We start from the raw sequence: 21,637 nt of genomic DNA on the forward strand, positions 1-21,637 counted from the left end.
TATTTCTCTAAAACTGTACATTTTTTTTTCTTTTATAGAGTATAAATATCAACTTTTATAAGACCTTTTCTAAGACTTCCAAAAATTTTGAATCTTATTAAGATGAATATAATGAAAATTGTTGCACGAAAAAAATTTATTTTCAAGCTTCATTTTGATGCATTTCAAATTAAATATGTAATTCTGGAGTTATCCTTCCTGGCTGAGGATCGGATATCCTTAAATAGCAACCCAAATTATACTGTATAACCTGGGTTAGGACAGTTTACGCTTTATATAAAAAAGCGTAAACTACTCCAACCCAGGTTAGAGCAGTATAATTTGGGTTGCTGTTTAATTCATTCCTTATAATTTAATTTTCAATCATTAAGAATATAAAACAAGACAATTTCTCTCTTTAAAACGCCTTAAAATTGTTCATATTTTAAACGTAACATTAAGCGGATTGATACGATTTTGACGTAAGGCATTGTGACGTAAGCAAACCAGATTATACAATTTAGATTAATTTTTTATCCAATCAAATGACGCGTTACAACCAAAATTAAATTATATTGATATAAGGGATTACATGTATTTTGAGATGAAAATATGCTTTAATAGGCTTCTTAAATCCTGTTGATAGAAAGTACACAAACTTTCATTTTAGTGTTTTAATATTAAAGTTTATAGTAAAATATTTAAAGGTAATAAGAGTTTATTAATTAAGGGGTTTGTTCCATAGCACCCCAACCCACCCTCACAAACTTGTATAATGTAGAAAAAAAAAGTGGTATTATGCTTGTGTTATAATATTGAATGAATTTTTTTTCTTGTCAAGGGACTTTCGTTTGGCAGTGTGCCCCCCCCCCCCCCCCTTCCAGCTGAATCAATATATTTTTTTCAGAAAAGTGTCATCCAACAGGTTTACAAAACGATTTCCCTCTTAATTGCACAACTCTACCAACTCATTTGAACGTCACTTGGCCTTTTCCATCAAGTAAAAAAGTTTTAACGAGTAATGCGTCCCAAATATCGCAAAAGTTGTTCATTGTGACGTCACAGTCGCTGCGTCACGAGCTTAGAATACAGGGTTGTTCATTAGGACGTCACATTCTCTACGTCACGAAGACCGACCACAGGCTTTTCACTATGATGTCACAATCGCTGCGTCATGAGCACAGGGTTGTTCATTATGACGTCACAGACACTCTCTGCGTCACGAGCACTGACCACATAGACACTTGTGTCTGTAATAATTTTTCAACCCATAGTATTATGATTACATGTGTTTAATATTTTTATATAAAAATTTATTAGGCAATTAATGCATGGGTTAAAAAAATTATCACAGAAACAGGTGCTTGTGTCACCGACCTTCAGGTGAATATAGAGACATAATTAACGAAGTGACTATTTAATAATAGATTGTTTATACGAACTATACAAAGAAAGAGGGCGTATAAGGCTTGGACAATCCCCCGCTCTGAGACAGAATATTTCTCAATTTTCAAAATTCACAGAAAAGTTATATTTTTCTAAAAACATGTTCTCAGTATAATGTCATCTTCTAAACATTTTATCATTTTATTTTATTGAACGACTTATTATTTGATAATCTTTATTTCAAAGTTGACATTTAAGCATATTTAGTGGGAAATGGCTTACTAGAGCTATAAAAAATCAATTTTGAACATGAATGGGTTATGAGTCTCAATTTTTCGTTAATGCTTAAATGATGGAAATGTAAATGCGAAATGTATTTCAGTCGTCCAAAAAATGGAATCTGAACCCATTCTATATGAAAATCGAAAATTTCTGAAAAAATGTACGCTTCAACAAACACGTTTATTTAAATCATACTGACAGATGTCGACAATGCATAAACTTCGTAGCATAGTGGTTAAAGCGATCGGTCTTGGAGCAAACCCTGTGCTACGGAGAGAGTTCGAATCACACGTTAACTTTTTCTTGTTTTCACATATCTTAAAAACATGAGTGAAAAATAAATTATTAATAAAATTTTAAAACAATGAAATACAGAATGAAAAGTGTAAAACATGATATTCACAATACAATTTTGAAAAATATAACTTTTGGAATTGAGAAATGTCTTTTCTCAGAGCGGGAGATTGTCCTCGCCTTGTACGCCTCCATACTTTGCAAATTCAACGTGTATCAAAAGGTATTGCTACGGTAAAAGTTTTTTTTAAAGTAGGTCAAACTCCAAGGCCAACAAAGTTGTTTTTATTTAAAGGAGGGTCTGGTCACAAGGATTACATATGTGAAATATGAAAGCGCTAGCACCAACTGTTCAAAAGATATGACCAAGGTTTAAATTGGGTAAAATTTTGCAAAACTAGGTCAGACTCCAAGATCAAGGTCAAAAAGTCGAATTATGTGTTGCCCTAGTCCCTAAAAAAGATCATGTCACAAGGAATACACATGTGAAATATGAAATAGCCTCAACCAATCAAAAGTTATGGGTAAGTTTATTTCAAAGTTTTTGCGGACTAACAGATTAACATTTCGGGCAGACGGACCGACAAGGCAAAAAATATATATACCCCCGGATCTTCGATTACGGGGCATAAAATTAAGAAAATTGGCCAAACTCGAAAATCCTATTTCATAGAGGAGGTGGGGGTGGTAGGAAGGGGGGGGGTTAGGTTTCAATTTTTAAAGTCAAACATACTAAATTACCCTTATTTGACTTTACTTCAAGAAAAAGTGGGGGGAGTGGGCTTTCAGTGACAGTGAGAGGATACGTGCCTGTTAAAAGAATTAGTAGTTAAATGGAAAATATAAATAGTTTTACCATCTTCAATTTTCTAGAACAGAAAAAATATGCTTTCTTTCAAATTTTACTTTGTATTAATCTGATTAATTAATATTTAAAAAAAATGAAGTTAAGTTCAATTGATTATATCTATACAATATAGTATCAGTATTAAATCTTATTACCTACTTTAGTTTGCTCATTCAATTTCCGGTTAGTCTAGTCTTATCTACATGACAACACAAATTCGTGAATTACAGGAGGACGGCAGACGAGAAACAGATTCAGTGTTGATTCAGCCATTTTAATGAATAGAAGCTAACATAAATCTGATTCAAGATGGAGTCAATTCACAATCGGTTAAGAATACAGAACATAGCAGACGAAGCAAAACGGAAGAAGGTAGGGAAATTATAACGAAGCCAAGAGGAGGACTCGAAATTCCTCGTAAACGTAGAATATATATAGAACGGTAGACAACCGCGTTCTTGACCTAGATAGCTAGGGAATATATACAGTACTCATAAACATGTATGATACTGCTATTTTATGCATGTTTTATCAAATGACAATTTCAGCACATTTAGTTCAGCTAGAGTTAAAATAGCCCATACTTTTCATCTTTTTACATATTTTTACATTAATGCTTATGAAAAAATGCCACAGCTGTATATATTTCTTTTTTTTTTAACTATTGCAATTGATTTGTAGGTGGAAGAGATTCTGAAACCGTTGATTCTGAATGATGCGGCCATACAAAAGTTAATGGATACATTTGAAGACCAGATTTCCCTCGCTAATACAATGGACCCCGAAAAAAGAAAACAGTCGAATTTGCTATGGGAGTGTACTTATGTACGACATCTTCTAAAGGGGAATGGTAATAATTACTTCGACATCTGAAGATAAAAAAACACGGTTAGAAATAACAATAGGAAAATAACTTTCGGATGACTCATTTCTATGCATCGTCACAAACCACAGCCAAAATGTAAGATCCTCTCCCATTCGATAAGCGGACTCCGAACCGTGGCTTGAGACGATGATTCTTTCGGCATGCAAGCCGAACTGCAGATATCTCACAGGTTTCAACTTAAAATGTTTTATTATGTAGAGAACGTTTTTTATACAAGTCTAGATCAATATTATGTAGAGAACGGTGATTACAAACGTTTAAATGTGTATTGAACGCTGAATATTATGTAGAGAACGGTGATTACAAACGTTTAGATGTGTATTGAACGCTGAATACAACCGTTAAGATGTGTTTAATATGTAGGAACGCTGAACAATCGTCTAGATCTGTATGTAGAGAACGGTGATTACAAACGTTTAGATGTGTATTGAAGGCTGAATACAACCGTTAAGATGTGTTTTATATGTAGGAACGCTGAACAACCGTCTAGGTCTGTATTATGTACAGAACGCTGAATACAGACGTTTAGATGTGTATTGAAGGCTGAATACAACCGTTAAGATGTGTTTTATATGTAGAAGAACCATCTAGGATTACTGAAAACATGTGTAGATGAATACAACCGTAATATATGCACAGAAAACGCTGAACAACCGTCTAGATCTGTATTATGTAGAGAACGCTGAATACAGACGTTTAGATGTGTAAACAAACGTTTAGATGTGAATTTTGTAGAGAACGCTGAATACAACCGTCTAGATCTGTATTATATAGAGAACGCTGAAAACAACCGTCTAGATCTGTATTATATAGAAAACGCTGAATACAAACGTTTAGATGTGAATTTTGCAGAGAACGCCGAATAAAACCGTCTAGGTCTGTATTATATAGAGAACGCTGAATACAAACGTTTTGATATGTATTATGTAGAGAACGCTGGTGACAAACGTTTAGATCGGTATCACCGTATGTAGAGATCGTTGGTTACAAAGGTATAGATCTGTATTATGTATAGAGAACGCTGATTACAAACGTTTTGATCAGTATTTTTTTCGGCGATAATATAGGTCTTGATTTATATTCTATAGAGAACGGCGAAAACATTCGTCCAAATTTGTATTATGTAGAGAACAGTGACTACATCTGTCCATAACTGTATTACATGTATGTAAACATGGTAAAAAAAGTTATATCTGTCAATATCTGTATTAAGATTTTTTTGATTACATCCGTCAAGATGCGTATCATATAGAAAATGCTGATTACAACCGTCTAGATCTGTATTATGTGTATGTAAAGAAAGGTGATTACAGCCGTCAAGATTTGTATTATGTAGAGAAAGATGATTTATCCATGTAAACCAGTATGATGAGAACATTACTTATAAACATCTGCGTGGCTCCATCCTTAGCTGGATCCTCCTTCATTTGCTGTTTCGGCGCTGTCCACTACAGCTCCAGAGGTGCGCTGACTGGGGTGATCAAGTCCCAGCCTGGAACCACTTGGCTCTACATCACTGCTTTCTATTTTACTGTCTATCTCACTGCTGTTTATAAACATCACTGCTGTTCTACTTTACTGTCTATCTCACTACTGTTTATTGTCTTTCCACTTCTCTACTCTTCTTCTCCACAACCACATGGACGCCGAATCCGTCTCCCTGCACAGACTCCCTATTAATGTCATTCTTTCTGCTCCCGTTATGCCAAAGGCTCTCAGTGCTCTCCACATAGACTGCCCCATGAATCCTCTACAAACCACTTCCACTGCAAAAAACAGACCTTCCATTCATACTGCTGACAATCCTTCAGAAGGTCTTGGTACTTAAGATTCTTCCTTTCATACGCATCCTCCATGCTATCCTCTAATGGCGCTGTTAATTCCAAAATAATTGTCTGTCTTGTAGCCACTGACTAAATACATGACTACTATCTGGCCTCTTGTTATTAGTTTGGCCAGATGAAAATACTAAACTTTCCTTGAGGTCTGCCCTCATCTCCCAATCTGTTGCTGTTCCACAGCAGGCCACTCCTTTCAGCACTAACTTTATGTCCTTTTTCACCTTCTTTCACAAGGTTGACAAATCTCAGGCCCTCTGTACTCTTTGGCTTTTTGATACCCTTCTCAAAGATGTCAGATTTACTGCTTAGGACTCTATCATGTCTCGAAGTGTATCTCCCATCTTTCAAAGCCTTTGAGCATGTTGATAATATGTTATGTTATTATGTAGAGAACGGTAATGACATCTGACTAATCAGATTTATGTAGAGAACGGTGATTACATCTGTCTACGTATATATTACATGTATGTAAAGGACGGTGATTACATAGGCCAAGATCTTTATTGTGTAAGAATTGTGATTAAATAGACCAAGATCTTTATTGTGTAAGAATTGTGATTAAATAGACCAAGATCTTTATTGTGTAAGAATTGTGATTAAATAGGCCGAGATCTGTATTGTGTAGAGAATTGTGATTAAATTGTAAATATGACTAGATCTGTATTGTGTAGAGAACATTTATTACAAACAGTGTAGGTCTAAATCTGTATTATGTAGAGATTGGTGATTCAATATGATTAGATCTGTATTATGTAGAGATTGGTGATTCAATATGATTAGATCTGTATTATGCATGGAACAGTGATTGAATACTAGTAGGTCCAGATCTTTATTATGTAGAGTATGGTGATTAAACAAATCTAGATGTGTGTTGTGTAGAGAATGTGCATACATCCGCTTAGATGTCTATTATGTCGAGAATTGTGTCTATATCAATATTTTGCAGAAATCACTCATTACGTCCGTTTAGATCTCTGAAATTGTAGAGAACAGATACGACATCGGTTTAACTCTGTAATTCTGTATGGTTAAAATAGCAGTGTTGATCTCTATTTTGTAGAGAATGATAATTATATCTAGTCTAGATTTCTGTATTGTTCTGTTGGGAACGACGATTTTATTGTATATAAGTCTTTTTTCTGAAAAGGATGCCGAAGACATCTGTAGTGGTCTTTATTCTGTAGAGAATGGTGATTACATCGGTGTAGATCTTTGTACTGCTTTGTAGAGAACAGTGATTAAGATGATTACACCGGGTTGGATCTTGTAACATATCATTCAAGCGAAAGGTTATTTTTTCTTTGTCTTATTTTCTGTAGAGAACGGTGATTACATTGGTCTAGATCTTGGTGGAACAAACTTCCGGGTTGTCAGAGTTGTGATGAAAAACGGGATAGCTAACACGACCACGAAGTATTACAACTTAGACGAACAGCTTCTGTCGGGTCCTTGTAAATATGTATGTATGACTAGTTCCAGAGGCAGAAGATAAAATAACTTATTTAAGGACTTATTTTTCAGTTATGATTTCTAGTTTTCTACATTGTACTAGGTGTTTGATCATATAGCTGAGAGTTTGGAACGGTTTTTACGAGAAGAAAATATCACCACTCCTCTGCCTGTTGGTAAGCGGCCTATGTATTTGCTCACTGTTTTAAATATCCTTGCTCTCATCATATTCCTTCAAAATCGGATTTAATATGATTCTGAGTAGATCCTTACGATTTTTATGTAAAAAACGTTTTTTGAGTTTTCCCTCCACATTCACGTTTGTTTGCATTTATTGAGTTACAAGTTTATCGTTAAAAATGCCAATATATATATCTTTTATCTATTTATCGCTTGATACTATTACCATGTATATCATTAAATTTATCGTTTTGTATTTGCTATTGAAAACTCTTACTTATTAAGCCGTAGAATGTGCCTCATTTCAGACAAACGTCATTTGTTACGACTATATAACCATAAATTGGTTAATTTTTTAAACATAAAATGAAATATAAAAAAAACCACCTGCATTGGATGTGTTAACTATATACAGGTTTCACGTTTTCCTTCCCCTCTGATCAGAAGTCCTTAAAACACAGCATCCTTCTAACTTGGACCAAATCCTTCAAATGTCCAGATGGACCTGGGCTGGACGCTTGTGTTCTGTTGGAAGAAGCTATTGCCAGGAGAAAGGTTAATGGTTAAGAAAAGTCCTTTACCTTAAAAGATCTTTCTTATGGGAACTCAAGAAAAGAAAGAAGGAAATATTCACAATACTCTGCCTGGAAATTTTCATTGTTTAATATTATCGTCATCATTTGTAAGGTTCTTGCGCTTGTATGATCTGCAAATCGGTGTTTTTGAAAGATGAAAGAGAGTATTTTTATAAGTGGACTTTTCTGATTTGTTGATATTTTAGTAAAAGAAAGAGAATCTTATGACACCTTTATCAAGAGTAAAATATTAATTTGATAGGACAGTATGCCAGTAGAGCTGGATGTGATGGCAAGAATCAGTGATACCACCGGGGCCTTAATGGCAGGGAACTACGTGGACAAAAATTGTCGAATTGGAGTGATTCTGGGTATGTGAATGCACACCCTGAAAGTGAAATACGTGTATTAATTAAGGGTTTGTTCAAAGATAAGATTTTGTTTTATATAATTTTTAGGTACTGGTTCAAATGCCTGTTTCGTGGAACATCTGGAAAACTATAACAAATTCAAATCAACTGATCCAGATACAAAGCAGGTACATCTGGCATTTACATTTGTTATCATTATTCTAAAGGAAATACATTTACAGTTTTATTATTAGTTCAGTATCTTTTGTAGATATTGGTGAATGTGGAATGGGGAGCGTTTGGTGACAATGGATGCTTAGATTTTTGTAGAAATGAATATGAAAAAGAGGTAGATTTACATTCAAATCATCCACATTCATATACGTGAGTATTATTATTTATGAAGGTTCATGCTCTTTTTATCTGTAGTTTCAATGTGTTATATTTTGTATTTTAGAGTAAATTTAAAGGTTTAGATTTAATGCATGGGCTTTTGGTCTTTAATATAATTTTCTCTTTTAATTCAGATTTGAGAAATCATTTGGAGGGTTGTATCTTGGGGAGCAGGTGCGATTGCCGCTCATCAAGCTTATAGAGGGAGGATGTCTATTTAATGGAAAGTCATCCCCAGAGCTGATAAAAAGATGGGGGTTTACTACTTCCAATGTCACATCTATTGAAGAGTAATGATTGTAAATCGCATTTAATTCACAAGGATTCTATTTCCTTTGCAAATATGCAGGACACTTAGCTTGCAAAAAATACTCGGGTGTTTTAATATTAAAATAAATAATATTGAACAGTTATGATAATACTGTTATAAAAAATTAATATATTATCTCGCAAGACTTTGGCGATCTACAACATTTATCATGGTTAATCAATTTAAATTTGACATTTTAATTAATGAATAAAAAATGCTAAATATTTTTAAAATTTAAATGAAAAAAAAAATTAGAGAGGGGAAGAGAGAAAAAAAGAGAATTCTCTATTTCATAAACAACTGTAATATAAAGATGTGACGACAGGTTCTTTGAATATTCGTTCTTTGTAATATAAAAAAAGTTCTTTAGTAATTTTGTTATCTTGTTCCTTGTAACCAGTTTTCAAATGTAATGAAAAATTAAACAAATTTGTGAAATCAGCAATTTATTTTGACAATCATTTAAAACATTTTATTAAAAAAAAACTTGACCTTCAAATAAAATACCGGTATTACTTTTAAAATGTGATTTTAAACAGAATGGCAATGGAAAATTATATTTTACCTTCAGTGTTTGCAGAACTACTTTATGCATACTACTTTAACAAATATACAATATCTTATATTATATGGAAAATTAATGTCTTACATGAATTAGTATTAGTATTTATCTGTTTATAATGTCACAGAGAAAGAATAGCCTTTATATTACAGAGACAATGAGACTTCGGAGAGAACCTGGTCCGTCCTGCAGGCCTTTGGTTTGGCAGACATAGCAACAGAGGAGGATGTATCACTGGTGAGAGAGGTCTGTGCCATTGTGTCGGAGAGGGGGGCCAAAATAGTGGCAGCTGGTAAGGACCATCAATAAAAGTTTATAGTGCTTACAAAATATCTGACTACAAGTATATACCTTGATACATGTAGTTCTTAATTAAGCATCCTTTCTATTTTTCACCAGTATTAGCTGTTCTTTTGAACCATATAAACTTGCCTGAAGTGACGATAGCCTTTGATGGATCTTTGTATGAGAAGCATCCAAAGTATAGGGTCCACATAGCAGATCTATTAGCAAAACTAGTCCCAACCACAAAGGTATGTTTAAATACATGTTTGTTAGTCAAATAAGACAAAATGCACTTCAGCTATATTAGATCTTGTTTCTATATTGGTTCACTGCACAATTACTGAGACAACGATAGAATTTTTTTTTTTTAAAAATCATAAAACATACATTTGTCTTCCTTAATAAGAGGAAAATAGCAGTGATATGTCTGGTACAATGCCCCGTAATTTGAAAAGGAAAAATCAAAACATGTATAAAATCTGATTTCATATTAACTCGTACTTATCATCTTTTTCTTAATGCACCTCTACAAAATGTTGAGCGGAGAAATCAGAAACCCTAGATTTGGGAGAATGTCCAGATACGAATTAGGAACAAACTGACATATATTAGGAAGTAGATTTTAAACTAAGTCAATAATTTGATGACTTTTTATCACAATAAGTATATTTTGTGAAAGAAGAAAAAATTAAAATTGTATAACAAACATCCATATTTTGAGTAGATAAAACGAAACACAGTATCTCGTCACATTCATTATAACAGTTTATATTTGTATACATGTATATATTAACCAAAGTAATGCCTTTAGATTTTTGATAGAAATCTGTTCACCGAAAAATATTTTTAAACCAACGAAGAGAATACAATACGGTCATTTTTTTTTTTCTCCAGACAAAGTTGATTTTAGTAAAAGACGGAAGCGGGCAGGGAGCAGCATTTGTGGCCGCCGTAGAATACAAACAGCCTTAAAGAACCAAGGAAACAAACGAAGGAAATACATGACAATTGACTAGAAAGATACAACTTTAGGAAATAAAATGTTGTTGACTGTAGAACAACTGCTCTTGGAATAGTCAAGGGAAAACAAACAAAATGTTTGCGAATGCTGACGAAGACAATATTAGATACTCGGAAGTAAATCATAAAGTCTTTGAATAATATCAGTGAAGATGACTGAAGAAGAAACACTCTTAACATAATTACCGAACTGTGCAATTCCTTCAAAGTTACTGAACTGTGCAATTCCTTCAAAGTTACTGAACTATGTAATCCTTCAAAGTTACTGAATTGTATAATCCTTCAAAGTTACTGAATTGTGTAATCCTTCAAAGTTACTGAACTGTGTAATCCTTCAAAGTTACTGAATTGTGTAATCCTTCAGAATTACTGAATTGTGAAATCCTTCAAAGTTACTGAATTGTGTAATCCTTCAGAATTGCTGAATTGTGAAATCCTTCAAAGTTACTGAACTCTATAATCCTTCAGTTATTAAACTGTGCAATCCTTCACAGTTACTGTACTGTGTAATCCTTCAAAAGAGAAATGTCAAAAAACCAAAGAATTTCTTGTTTTATTATAAAAATAAATGAGTTATGTTGTTTTATAAGAAAAACGCACAACATTAGTTACAAAGGGTTATTTCTGATTTTTGCAGTTGTCTTTGGCTTGTGGTTCTGTATTGCCAGTAATCATATTAACATGCATACAGTCCGATGGACCAATTAATGTCACAGTTCAAATATCACTTTTACTTGTAATTTATTCGCATGAAGTATTTTACTGCCGCTCGTTTACTCACTTCTTCAGAATCAACCTAATAACACGTCATTTCTGGAAAACAAATAAAAAAATAAAGGCTTGTTCCTTGATAGACACAAGATTACAAAAACATTGTTTTCACTGTAAGGATGATAGATTACAGGTGTTGGCTTGGCACGTGAGAATGGCTTATATTCGCTATTGCTGGATAATAAGAGGAAAAACAAACACGTGACGTAAAATTCACATTCAACGAAATTCCACAAATAAATGAATTTGTGATAATTGTCTTATCTAATCGTAGATCCGCCCCCGAGTTTATAGATGATGCATGAAATCAGACGTGGGACTGTCAAAGTCCGAGCACTCACCTCATCAGATAACAAAGGCAGAATCACAGGTAAATATTGTGCTGTCAAAATCCACCAGGTAATTGTTGTCTTTTAAGTTCACTATAGTGTAAACATCAAAGCTTAAACGTTTGTTAATTTTGTTAAATGAAAGATTGACGTTTACAGGTAATTATTTTAGATAATTTGAAGCATTGTACATTTTATTTGGCTGTCTCGAAAAATTATTTCATGCTTACGAAATAAAGACGTCCGAACGGTACATATATGTGTTTGTCACATTTTTTTGTATGATATACAGCATAATAAAAAATCTACTTAACACACTTCTGAAATTTTCATTGTGCTGAATTTTACCGATATATTTTTTTATTTTTTTTTTCCGTTTTCAATTTAAGGACAAGATGATAAAGCGGGCGATTATCCTCACGGTCTTTCATGTATTGGTGATAAATGCAGGTACAATATTCAAGTTACTTAAATTAATTACAATAGATTTTGTTTGTGTAAAATTAATTTTTTGATTCTCGTTTTTATACCCTATTAGGTCGGTACCAACAGTAAATACAGGATGAAAATCAGTGTGTACAAATATGCAATATAATGAATATTTTTCCCTTTGATTAGCGGAAGCTTTGTCAAGACAAAAACGGGTGATAGGTGGAAAAATGGCGGGAGACGGTGAATGGCCGTGGTTGGTCAGTTTGCACGGAGAAATTGTCACCAAAAGACTGTTTGGTTTTATTCCTATCGCCCACAAACATTTGGTGTGTGGCGGATCTGTCTTAAATGACCGGTGGATACTTACAGCAGCACATTGTTTTTACGACAGGTCAGATCACGCTTAATACCTGAAAACAGAACATTGTTTCATAATTCAACTAACTGACAAACCCTTTTACTTTTTATCAAATATATATCTGTTGACTGTTTTTTTTTTCAAAAAAGATAGCACTAAAAGAGATAACTTTTTCACTTAGAGAGATATTTCTTCCTTTGAAACACACCTCTTTTTCTTGAAACATATCTCTTTCGCTAAGGGAGATATCTCTTTTTGAAAATTTTAAGAGATATTTCTCTTAATTAGAGATATCTCTTAAAGTTGATAAAGAGAAATTTATTAGCATTAAAAATATCTCTCTAATTTTATGATACATCTCTCTAACTTAAAGATTTATCTTTCCAATTTTATAAATCGTTCTAACTTAAAGATATATCTTTTCAATTTTATGATACATCTCTCTAGCTTAAAAAGATATTTTTCCAATTTTATGATACATCTCTCTAGCTTAAAGAGATTTCTAGCAAAAAGTGGTATCACTCTTGGTAAAAGAGACAACTCTAAACGTTAAATAGAAACTTTTTAAGGTAAGAAGTTATCTCTCTATGCTTAATAGACATCTCTTTTAGTTAAAGGTGTTTGGACACAGATTTGAAGTTAATATTTTCTTAAATTTTCGGTATATTTTTATGACTTTATGTTTCTAAAGCAGTTCACATTCACAGGGAAATATAATTTTAAAAATCCCTTACTTTAGATGGAAATTATTCAAACTTCGAATTTCGGTTTGATTGACACATCTTTGCACATATACAAAATAAAAATTATCAGTAATAATTATAGAAAATTAGAAATTTTGTTGTGTATTGATGAAAAATATTTAACTATATCCTGAAAAAAGAGTAGAAATTTGAAAAAGCAAAAGCAAGTCACCAGTATTGTCAATCCATGGTCAGTAATGTGTTTAGAGTTTAACAACTTGATTTCATCCTTGAAACTTCAACTGTTTTTGTATAAACAGGGCACGAGCTCTGTTAATGTTTACGTTTCACTGGATGTGTTCAATTTGTTAAATTCTGCACACATCAATGAGCATGGACTAATATTACTAGAATGTTGGTTTTACTTTCTTACATTTCTATTTTAAATTTTCTTGATTACAGTTTGACTATATTTCATTAATACACAATTTTTTTTTTACTTTTCTTAAGTAATGAGGATAAGGTTTGCCCTATGCAAGTATGTATGAATCATGCAAATGCATCCCGATATATATAGAATCTCACATGATTTGTAGTTGGATATGACTTTTATCTAACGAGTTGTGTGGTTTTTATCCCCGAGCCTTGGCGAGGGGATAAAAACACACAACGAGTTGGATAAAAAATCATATCCAACTACAAATCTTGTGAGATTCTTTTTATCCCATGTTTTTTACACCACGAACAATGTTTGACACTGTTTTTATATAGGACTCCATTTCATTTTACTTCATCACTCTAACGCAAAATCCATTGTGACGTCACAACTGTGTGATATGAAAACGATATCACATGAGCTATATCAATGGGATAAAGGGTTAAACATGGGATAAAAGTCGTTTCTATATTTTCCAGTTGAAGAAAGTTTTTTTTAAATTATATTTTGCTATGAAATGCTATAGCAATATAAAAGTCGTGATTTATACCGAAAATTTTAAAACATTAATTTTAAATCTCTGTCCAAGCACCTTTAAAGAGGTTATAACATTTTACTAAATGTAAAATGTAGTACACATTCATCTCTCCCTGCAATATAATCTTATTTTTCGAATAAAAAAGGAGGGCTTTCCGTAAACACATTTTTGTTGCATTATTAAAATAATCTAGTGTATTTTTTTCACGAAAAGATCTTCCGGGCGGTCTACAGTTATATCTAACGTGTGTGTGCATGTACGAGGGTTGTCCCGTAAAATCGTGGACAAAGCGTTTTTCTCGAAAAGTAATGGGCGCACAAAGCTGAAAATTTCAGTAAATGTTTATTTATCATATTTAAGTGCATAATTTTTTTTGATAAAATATAGCAAAAATAAAGATTTTATTATGCTTGAATGTGCACGGGGTATTGTCCTACGGCGCACGGTCAAAAAACCAAGGTTTTATTTAAGAATACACAAGTTTGAATTCAAAATTAAAGTTTTAAATACATAAAATTTGGATTAAAATTATCCTAATTCAATTTCACAATCAATTTTGTAGTCTTTGTAAAAATTTTAAGGCATTTGGTTAATTTTTGGCAGTTTCTCGAGCATTCGAAATGGGAAATTTGAAAAATACGTTTTATGACTACGGCGCACCGGAGAACAGTTCAGTTTTATTTCGATGTTGTAATGACACCTTTAGAGACCTGAAATGACCATAGAAGAAAAAAGATTATAAAAATATCACCATATTTAAGTATATAAATGAAATAAGTTTTCTTAGCGAAGTTTTTTTTGATCGAGCCCCATACAAAATGACAAACTCTAATGTACATGTAATCAAAAAGACGCTGTCAATAGACAGCCGATATGATTTTTCTATTAGTTGAATGATGGTGAGAATATTGTCCGTAACTTACTAATAAATCCAGAAACACACACTTCAGCTGTTTATGGAGACTAAAGAATGTGTATCAATGAAAAAAGTTAATCGGACTCATCCAACTTCATTTTTCAGCAAAGAGAAAACGTGACGCTGTTTTAGACACTTTGACGTTATAATCCATGCGCCGTAAGGTGATACAATACATGGCATAAAATCTCATAATATGTTTATTTATGCATATATTTATCGTGTGTGTATATTACTAAAATATGTACTAAATGATAGTGAAAATTTCAGAACGCAGTGATGTTTATTTTTCACACTAGACAACTTGTCCACGATTTTACGGGACAACCCTCGTAGATTGACAAATTGGAATGATTATACAATAGTCTATGACACTCGTCAAATACAAATAAATATTTCTGCTTTCCTGTTTTTATATGGTAGAAATGGTGGGTCAGAAAAACGCAAGGCATCAAATTGGGAGGCAAAACTAGCCTCTGCTTCTTTAAAATCAAACCCAATAGAAAAGATTAAAAATTTCCTGGGGAAGTTGTTTGATAAAGAATCCTGGCGATATTGGGAGGTGGACGTGGAACGGATTGTACTTCATCCTGGGTACAACAACCAAAGTAAGATACTGAGCTAGTGAGATCATGCTATGATTTGAAGCTTATATATGTAAGACTCCAAGGTCCGATGGTGACGCCAAAGTCCGATGGTCTCGCCAAACCCTGATGGTCTGCACCAAACTCCGATGGCTCGCTGTCTTTACGGACGCCAAAGTCCGATGGTCACGCCAAAGTCCGATGGTTGGTTTCCTATGAGACGCGCGACGCTAAAGTGCGATGGTCTGACACGCCAAAGTCCGATGGTGCGGAGGAACAGTCAACGTTTATGACGTCACAATAGTCCAACGTCATGACGTCCTGCATTCAAAATCCATTGATATATCACATACATTTTACTGATATTGCTTAGTATTCGACTACCAGAGCTATTAGGCCTAGTCTTTGTAGACTATTCGACTGATAAGGGTTAGTTCTTGAACACCAACATGTTTCCCCGAGAGATTTTATGGTTAGTCCTTGCACACTATTGGACTAATTTTGGTTAGTCCTGCACTCATCCAAGATATCTAGTTTTAACAAATTTTTGGACTGATAACTGTTAGTCTCGCACCTATATCTAAAAGATTAGGGTTAATCTTTGCATTTAATATTTATTTGTATTTTATTTTAAACAAATCGGGCTTTGCACGGTTTCTCAATATCGTGCAGCAGTACTATGACGTCATAAACGTTTATTGTTTTCCGCACCATCGGACTTTGGCGTGTCAAACCATCGGGGTTTGGCGCAGACCATCGGATTTTGGCGTGACCATCGGACTTTGGAGTCCCATCGCACTTTGGAGTCCTACATATATAACGTTATAAAAGTACAATGTACGTACAGCAAGTGGATTTATATAATCTCAGTATGTTTTACTTGTAAAGATATATCAGAATTAGAATCTTCAAAATTCATAAAAAGCAAATGATTCAGCAGGAAGTACTCGTTTCAATACTATTATAATGATTCAATTTTATGTTGAAATGAATTTGTTTGTTTGCTAATTTTAGATTTTTGGGAACATGACGTGGCTCTAGTGCGACTTTCCCGGGACGGTTAATACGACAACATTTATTGCTGACAATGCGTCATTTCCGGGCATTGGAGATGATTGCGTCATGAAGGGATGGGGTTGCAGATCTGGAGGTTAATTTTAATTTGTTAATTAACTTAACAATACTTATAAAAATACTTAATATATAATTTTGATTTACTTGAACTTAAACTTAAATTTGTTACAAATATTTGTGATTTTAAAAAATATCTATGCACTGGACAACAACTTTTCCAGCTTTTTCCTCCTATACAGGTGCTAAATTGTCATTTAATGCACACAGCGTTTCACTTCCGGTTTATAATAAAAGATCATGTTCGCAAATTTACGGAGTAACAGATATGGGGAAAAGAATATGCGCAGGTTTTCTCAGCAGTGGAAAGGGCATTTGCAAGGCATGTATTGAAAAGGAAAACAACTTGTGCTCCTAAATATTTAAATGAATTTTCAAAACACATAGATAAACGTGGATAAGACGTTTGTTTATACCAAAGAACCTTATTACAATTCTTTAGCTCAGTGCAAAGGCAATTTATTCTTTAAAATTAACAATAAATATACTGTTTATAATTGTTTTCTTTACTTTATGAATATTTCTTGTTAATTCTTGCCAATTTTTAATCATAGTCGTTTCTATTCTAGGGAGATAGCGGTGGCCCGTTAACATGTAGAGACAAAAACAACCAATGGATACAAGTGGGCGTGGCCTCCTTTTCTAGCCGGGATAGACCTGGAAGTTATCCTGCTGTGTTTACACGTGTGTCCGCGTATTTGGACTGGATAAACAAAACAATAAAGGGATAAAATTTCCACAGCTGTTGGCTTCCTATTTTACGAGAAAAGAAGATATATCGAACCATAACATTTCAATAAAACTAACAAACAACATTACCAACTAAAACGTTTTTTTTTAAGTCAATTTTTCATGAATTCATGATTGAACATTTGATGTTATATTTAATAAGTGTGATTTTTTTTACAACATTCATTTCTATAGATAAATTGAATATAGATTCGGTTATTGTCAACAAATTATCTGCAATAAAATTTCGATAAAAAAGTACTTTTTTGGACTCTTTTCAAAGCGACCATTAAGTCAGTCCCACATTTTACACTGTGCAAGATAATATTTTTGGAAGATAACAGAAGACCTTAGTTTCTTTCACTGGGAATGAAATAGCTGAAAAACAAGAGGTATGTACATGTTATCGGATACACATAGAAAATCTAAAAAATCAAAAACTAACATGTTTATATTTATTATAACCTAAAAGAGCATGCAGAGATAAGGAAAGGACAATATTCCACGAGGGACCTCATTTTTTTGTCCCCCGCTTGAAAAGTGGGGGATATTAATTTGGGTTTGTCCGTCCGTCTGTCCGTCCGTCCGTCCGTCCGTCTTTCTGTCTGTCTGTAACGCTTTCGTTTCCACACGATATCTCGAGAACCCTTTGAGCTTTTGCAATGAAATTTAGCATAGCAACTCCCTATGGACTAAAGAAGACCCCTATTGATTTTGAGGTCAAAAGGTCAAAGGTCAAGGTCATAAATAAGCAAATTCTGTCTGTTAAAACACTTTCGTTTCCACACGATATCTCGAGAACCATTTGAGCTATTGCAATGAAATTTTATATTTCTGTGGCCTAATGAAGACCCCTATTGATTTTGAGGTCAAAAGGTCAAAGTTCAAGGTCGTAAATTTATACATTCTGTCTGTATGTAATACTATCATTTTATTTCAAGAAGATTTTGAGCTTATGCAATGTAATTTTATACCAAAACTCCCTAGGACGTCTCTCGCCCCTCTCAAAGTGCCCCGCCCCGTTTGCTTTATTAGTCTTTATAGTATTACATGTCGCTATTTTTAGCGCAGGGGCATGAGGAGAGTTATTGCGTATAAAACAGGTTCTCGGCGGACTTTATGTTCTTATTACATCTATTAGAACTGTTTAATAAAGGCTAAATAAATCAAACACCATGGATTGTGTAAAATTTTAGAATACAGAACATGAAAACATGAATATATACATGTATGTGACTTCAATTCTGCATATACTTCATAGCACTTAGAGCGATTCCGTGGTCTAGTGGTTATGTCTCTCGCTTCAAATGTGAGAGGTTCCGGGATCGAATCTCGGTCAATTTTTTCTTTTTTTTTTCTTTTTTTTTTAAATACTTTTTTTTTTTTTAAATGATAGTATTCAGCATGTGAAATGAAAAATTTATGAGGTTATAAAATCATCATTACAGTGTGATAAACATTCCATATAAAAAAAATCTTCTATACACATAATAAAGAATAAGCATTCAAATCTTTATATGCATATTGACATACATGCATTTTATTTGCTTCAATATACATGTATACATTTAATAATTCTACAAATTCAGTCAGGGGGAGCCGACTTTTTCCCTAAGCGGGGGACACGAATTCTCTGAATTATCTTGTTACTCCATGTTGTATATAGGACCTTCTTTGAAGAATGTCTTGTCTAGTTCTCTGTTGTACATAGGACCTTCTTTGAACTATTTCTTGTCTAGTTCTCTGTATGATTTCCATAAAACATACTTTTTTTCTTCTTCTTTTTTTTTTCTTTTTTTTTTTTAATAATTTTACATTTTTATACGTTCACTTTCGCCAAATAGCTTTGTGGTTATTTTCAGGTCTTAAATTTTAGACCCAGTGACCATGGAGTTAATTTTCACTCATTCTCACCATATACTTGCACTCTGTTTCTTTGGATTGGTATTGGTGATATCTTCTTGTACCGCCACAGAAGAGAGTTCTAATTTTGCCACCTTTAAAGTTGAATTCGAGACCAAACTTTCCGGACTGGAGAGTGAAATTAAACGACTCAGACAGTCAAATCAAGATTTGACGGATAGAGTTAGGCGTCTGGAGGATTTGCTAATGAACGCGAATTCAGAGAGGATAAGGTTGGCAGAAGCTGTGAGACATCAGGAGGACAGAATTCGACTTCTGGAGGATTCTGGACAAGACAGTCCGCATGCAATGTATCAAAACAAAACCAAAATACTTCGCAAATCTATCGATGGAAATGGAAACGACCAATATGGAGTAAAGAGAATAAGTAAGGATTTAACAAAGTTACTTTGTTAAAGAAGGTATTTTTACAGCCTTTAATAGGTTGTGTTTTAAAAAAAATCTAGCACATAACAAAATTCCTTCTAGTCAAATATCATATCCTAGAAAAAATTACTGTATTATTGCTTTTATGTAAAATACTTGAATCTGATTTGTCTCTAAGGTTTGAAATAAAACGCATTTTAAAACTTGTGAGAGTAGATGTAGATATTTTTCAGGTTCGTCATACTTTGAGCAACATTTAATCTATTATTATTTATTCCGTACCGGTCGGCAGGGGATGCTCACTCCTCCACGGCACCTGACCCCACCTCTGATGTTTTGGAGGGTCCTGTTTGCTTTGGTCCTATTTTGTATTGTTTAATGGACTTTTGAGCTTGAATACTGTTCGTTATCTCCCTGTATTTCATGTCATTTGGCGACGTTGTGTATAAAAAGAAATCAAACATACTACTAAGTATCAATGTTCTATTTCATTACATTTAGCATGATTTAAAAAATATAATAGCATAACATGGAGATTAACGATTAACTTTTATTTGTGTTTTTTTACAGTACCACCAACTACCCAACCAATGAGTGAGCCCGTGATTTTCTACAGTTATAAATCTACTAACAGTCCACCCAACTTAAGTCTTCATCACGTGATCGTTTTCGATGTCAATCCAGTAAACAAAGGACATGGTTATCACAAAGATAACGGTATTTTCGAAGCGCCAAGATCAGGAACATACATGTTTCTTTGGTCTATTTACACGTATCCAAGAGGTTATATTGGTACGGAATTGGTGGTCAATGGTAACGTTGTAGGTGGCGCAGTGGCAGACAGTCACCCCGATGACGGTATCAATAGCTGCACAGGCGTTGCCATTGCTGAAGTTTCTGCTGGTGACCATGTATACCTCAGAATTTCTCCCACAGCCGTCAATTACATTTGGAGTAGTTCAAATGGAAGATCAACTTTCTCTGGTTGGTTTTTGCAGTAAATGGAATACTTAGTAACCTTATAAAATTCTGATTAATATATGTAAGAATTTTAGTCAGTGACTACAATCGAAATCTCAATAAAGCAGAATTTCCTTTCCTGAATATAACAAGCATGGATTTATTCCGTCAAAAGAATGTAGTACAATTCTCTGTTATCCGTGGACTTTCCGTTTGGCGTGGTATTCTGGACGTTGCATGAATTAGCGTCTGAAATTTACACAGCGTTTCATTCACTGTTGAAATATAAATGGGATAGAAATTCGGCGAATGTGAACGAGTGTAGCAAGGATTCAATGATAGCGTTTCGCACGGCAAAGAGCTGGGGCTTAAGTCGTCTTATCGTCAACAACAATTTAAAGTTGCTGATATTATTAATTTCCTATCAAATGAGAATATATTTGAAAGACGATAATTACGTAGCGTCGAGAATGCCACGCCTTATTGAAAGTCTAAGGATAACAGAGAATTTTACTATGAAATCAAGCTACTCGTAAGAAGCTCTGGTGTATATAAAGCTGATAAGAAAAAAATATCATTACATATGAGCAAGGTAATCATCTCTTGAGAAATCCAAGATGATCAAGGCTCTGTGACAGCAATGAAAAAATTGGCCAAAGTAACCTTACAAAATCAAACTTAAATCAAAAATAACTATATAAAAATGCATTTTTTTCACATTTTCACACTGATCTATCAAATGACTGTTAAAAAAGGCCATCATCATGCTCGGGAAGAAACAATTTTTATACTTCTACTACTCTACAAATAACTATTTTGTGTTAGAAAATTATTTTCAATGA

General features: G+C 33.6%; 3 protein-coding genes across 5 annotated transcripts; all 3 read left to right on the plus strand.

The window, feature by feature from the left end:
• Window positions 1-2,997: 2,997 nt before the first annotated feature.
• Window positions 2,998-11,238, plus strand: LOC134234458 (hexokinase-1-like). Of its 3 annotated transcripts, none has more exons than XR_009985180.1 (13): window positions 2,998-3,160; window positions 3,470-3,638; window positions 6,835-6,974; window positions 7,068-7,140; window positions 7,560-7,699; window positions 7,982-8,090; window positions 8,178-8,257; window positions 8,341-8,453; window positions 8,597-8,752; window positions 9,487-9,626; window positions 9,734-9,867; window positions 10,514-10,847; window positions 10,928-11,237. XR_009985180.1 is itself a non-coding variant. In XM_062716512.1 (12 exons), the coding sequence occupies exons 1-12, from the start codon at window positions 3,098-3,100 to the stop codon at window positions 10,589-10,591; spliced, it is 1,395 nt and encodes a 464-aa protein (XP_062572496.1). In that variant the 5' UTR covers window positions 2,998-3,097; the 3' UTR covers window positions 10,592-11,238. The 3 variants fall into 3 exon arrangements, 1 of the variants encoding a protein (XP_062572496.1); XR_009985181.1 differs by having other exon boundaries at window positions 10,954-11,237; XM_062716512.1 differs by having other exon boundaries at window positions 10,514-11,238.
• A 390-nt stretch (window positions 11,239-11,628) lies between these two features.
• On the plus strand, window positions 11,629-17,708 carry LOC134234461 (coagulation factor XI-like). Its single transcript, XM_062716514.1, is given in 8 exon segments — window positions 11,629-11,780; window positions 12,129-12,189; window positions 12,358-12,562; window positions 15,526-15,710; window positions 16,701-16,761; window positions 16,763-16,836; window positions 17,000-17,143; window positions 17,391-17,708. Coding segments are annotated over 8 exon segments (957 nt in total). The 5' UTR covers window positions 11,629-11,711; the 3' UTR covers window positions 17,549-17,708.
• Window positions 17,709-19,426: 1,718 nt separating this feature from the next.
• On the plus strand, window positions 19,427-20,908 carry LOC134234480 (uncharacterized). The gene is made up of 2 exons (XM_062716559.1): window positions 19,427-19,836; window positions 20,406-20,908. Exons 1-2 carry the CDS (start codon window positions 19,434-19,436, stop codon window positions 20,834-20,836), a joined length of 834 nt encoding a protein of 277 aa, XP_062572543.1. The 5' UTR covers window positions 19,427-19,433; the 3' UTR covers window positions 20,837-20,908.
• The last annotated feature ends 729 nt before the right edge of the window (window positions 20,909-21,637 follow it).

This window comes from Saccostrea cucullata, unplaced genomic scaffold, assembly GCF_032062105.1.
Source record: "Saccostrea cucullata isolate Sc308-1 unplaced genomic scaffold, CSIRO_AGI_Scuc_v1 ctg482, whole genome shotgun sequence".
NCBI classification, from domain to species: domain Eukaryota; kingdom Metazoa; phylum Mollusca; class Bivalvia; order Ostreida; family Ostreidae; genus Saccostrea; species Saccostrea cuccullata.

What these genes read in the sequence shown, in the direction of transcription:
- LOC134234458 (XM_062716512.1), top strand. Translation starts at nt 3,098, where the DNA reads ATGGAGTCAATTCACAATCGGTTAAGAATACAGAACATAGCAGACGAA. An exon ending in AATGTCACATCTATTGAAGA is followed by an intron (nt 8,753 to 9,486) that starts GTAATGATTGTA and finishes TTTATATTACAG; the next exon opens with AGACAATGAGACTTCGGAGA. An exon ending in AACTAGTCCCAACCACAAAG is followed by an intron (nt 9,868 to 10,513) that starts GTATGTTTAAAT and finishes TTTTTTCTCCAG; the next exon opens with ACAAAGTTGATTTTAGTAAA.
- LOC134234480 (XM_062716559.1), top strand. Translation starts at nt 19,434, where the DNA reads ATGGAGTTAATTTTCACTCATTCTCACCATATACTTGCACTCTGTTTC. An exon ending in ATATGGAGTAAAGAGAATAA is followed by an intron (nt 19,837 to 20,405) that starts GTAAGGATTTAA and finishes GTTTTTTTACAG; the next exon opens with TACCACCAACTACCCAACCA.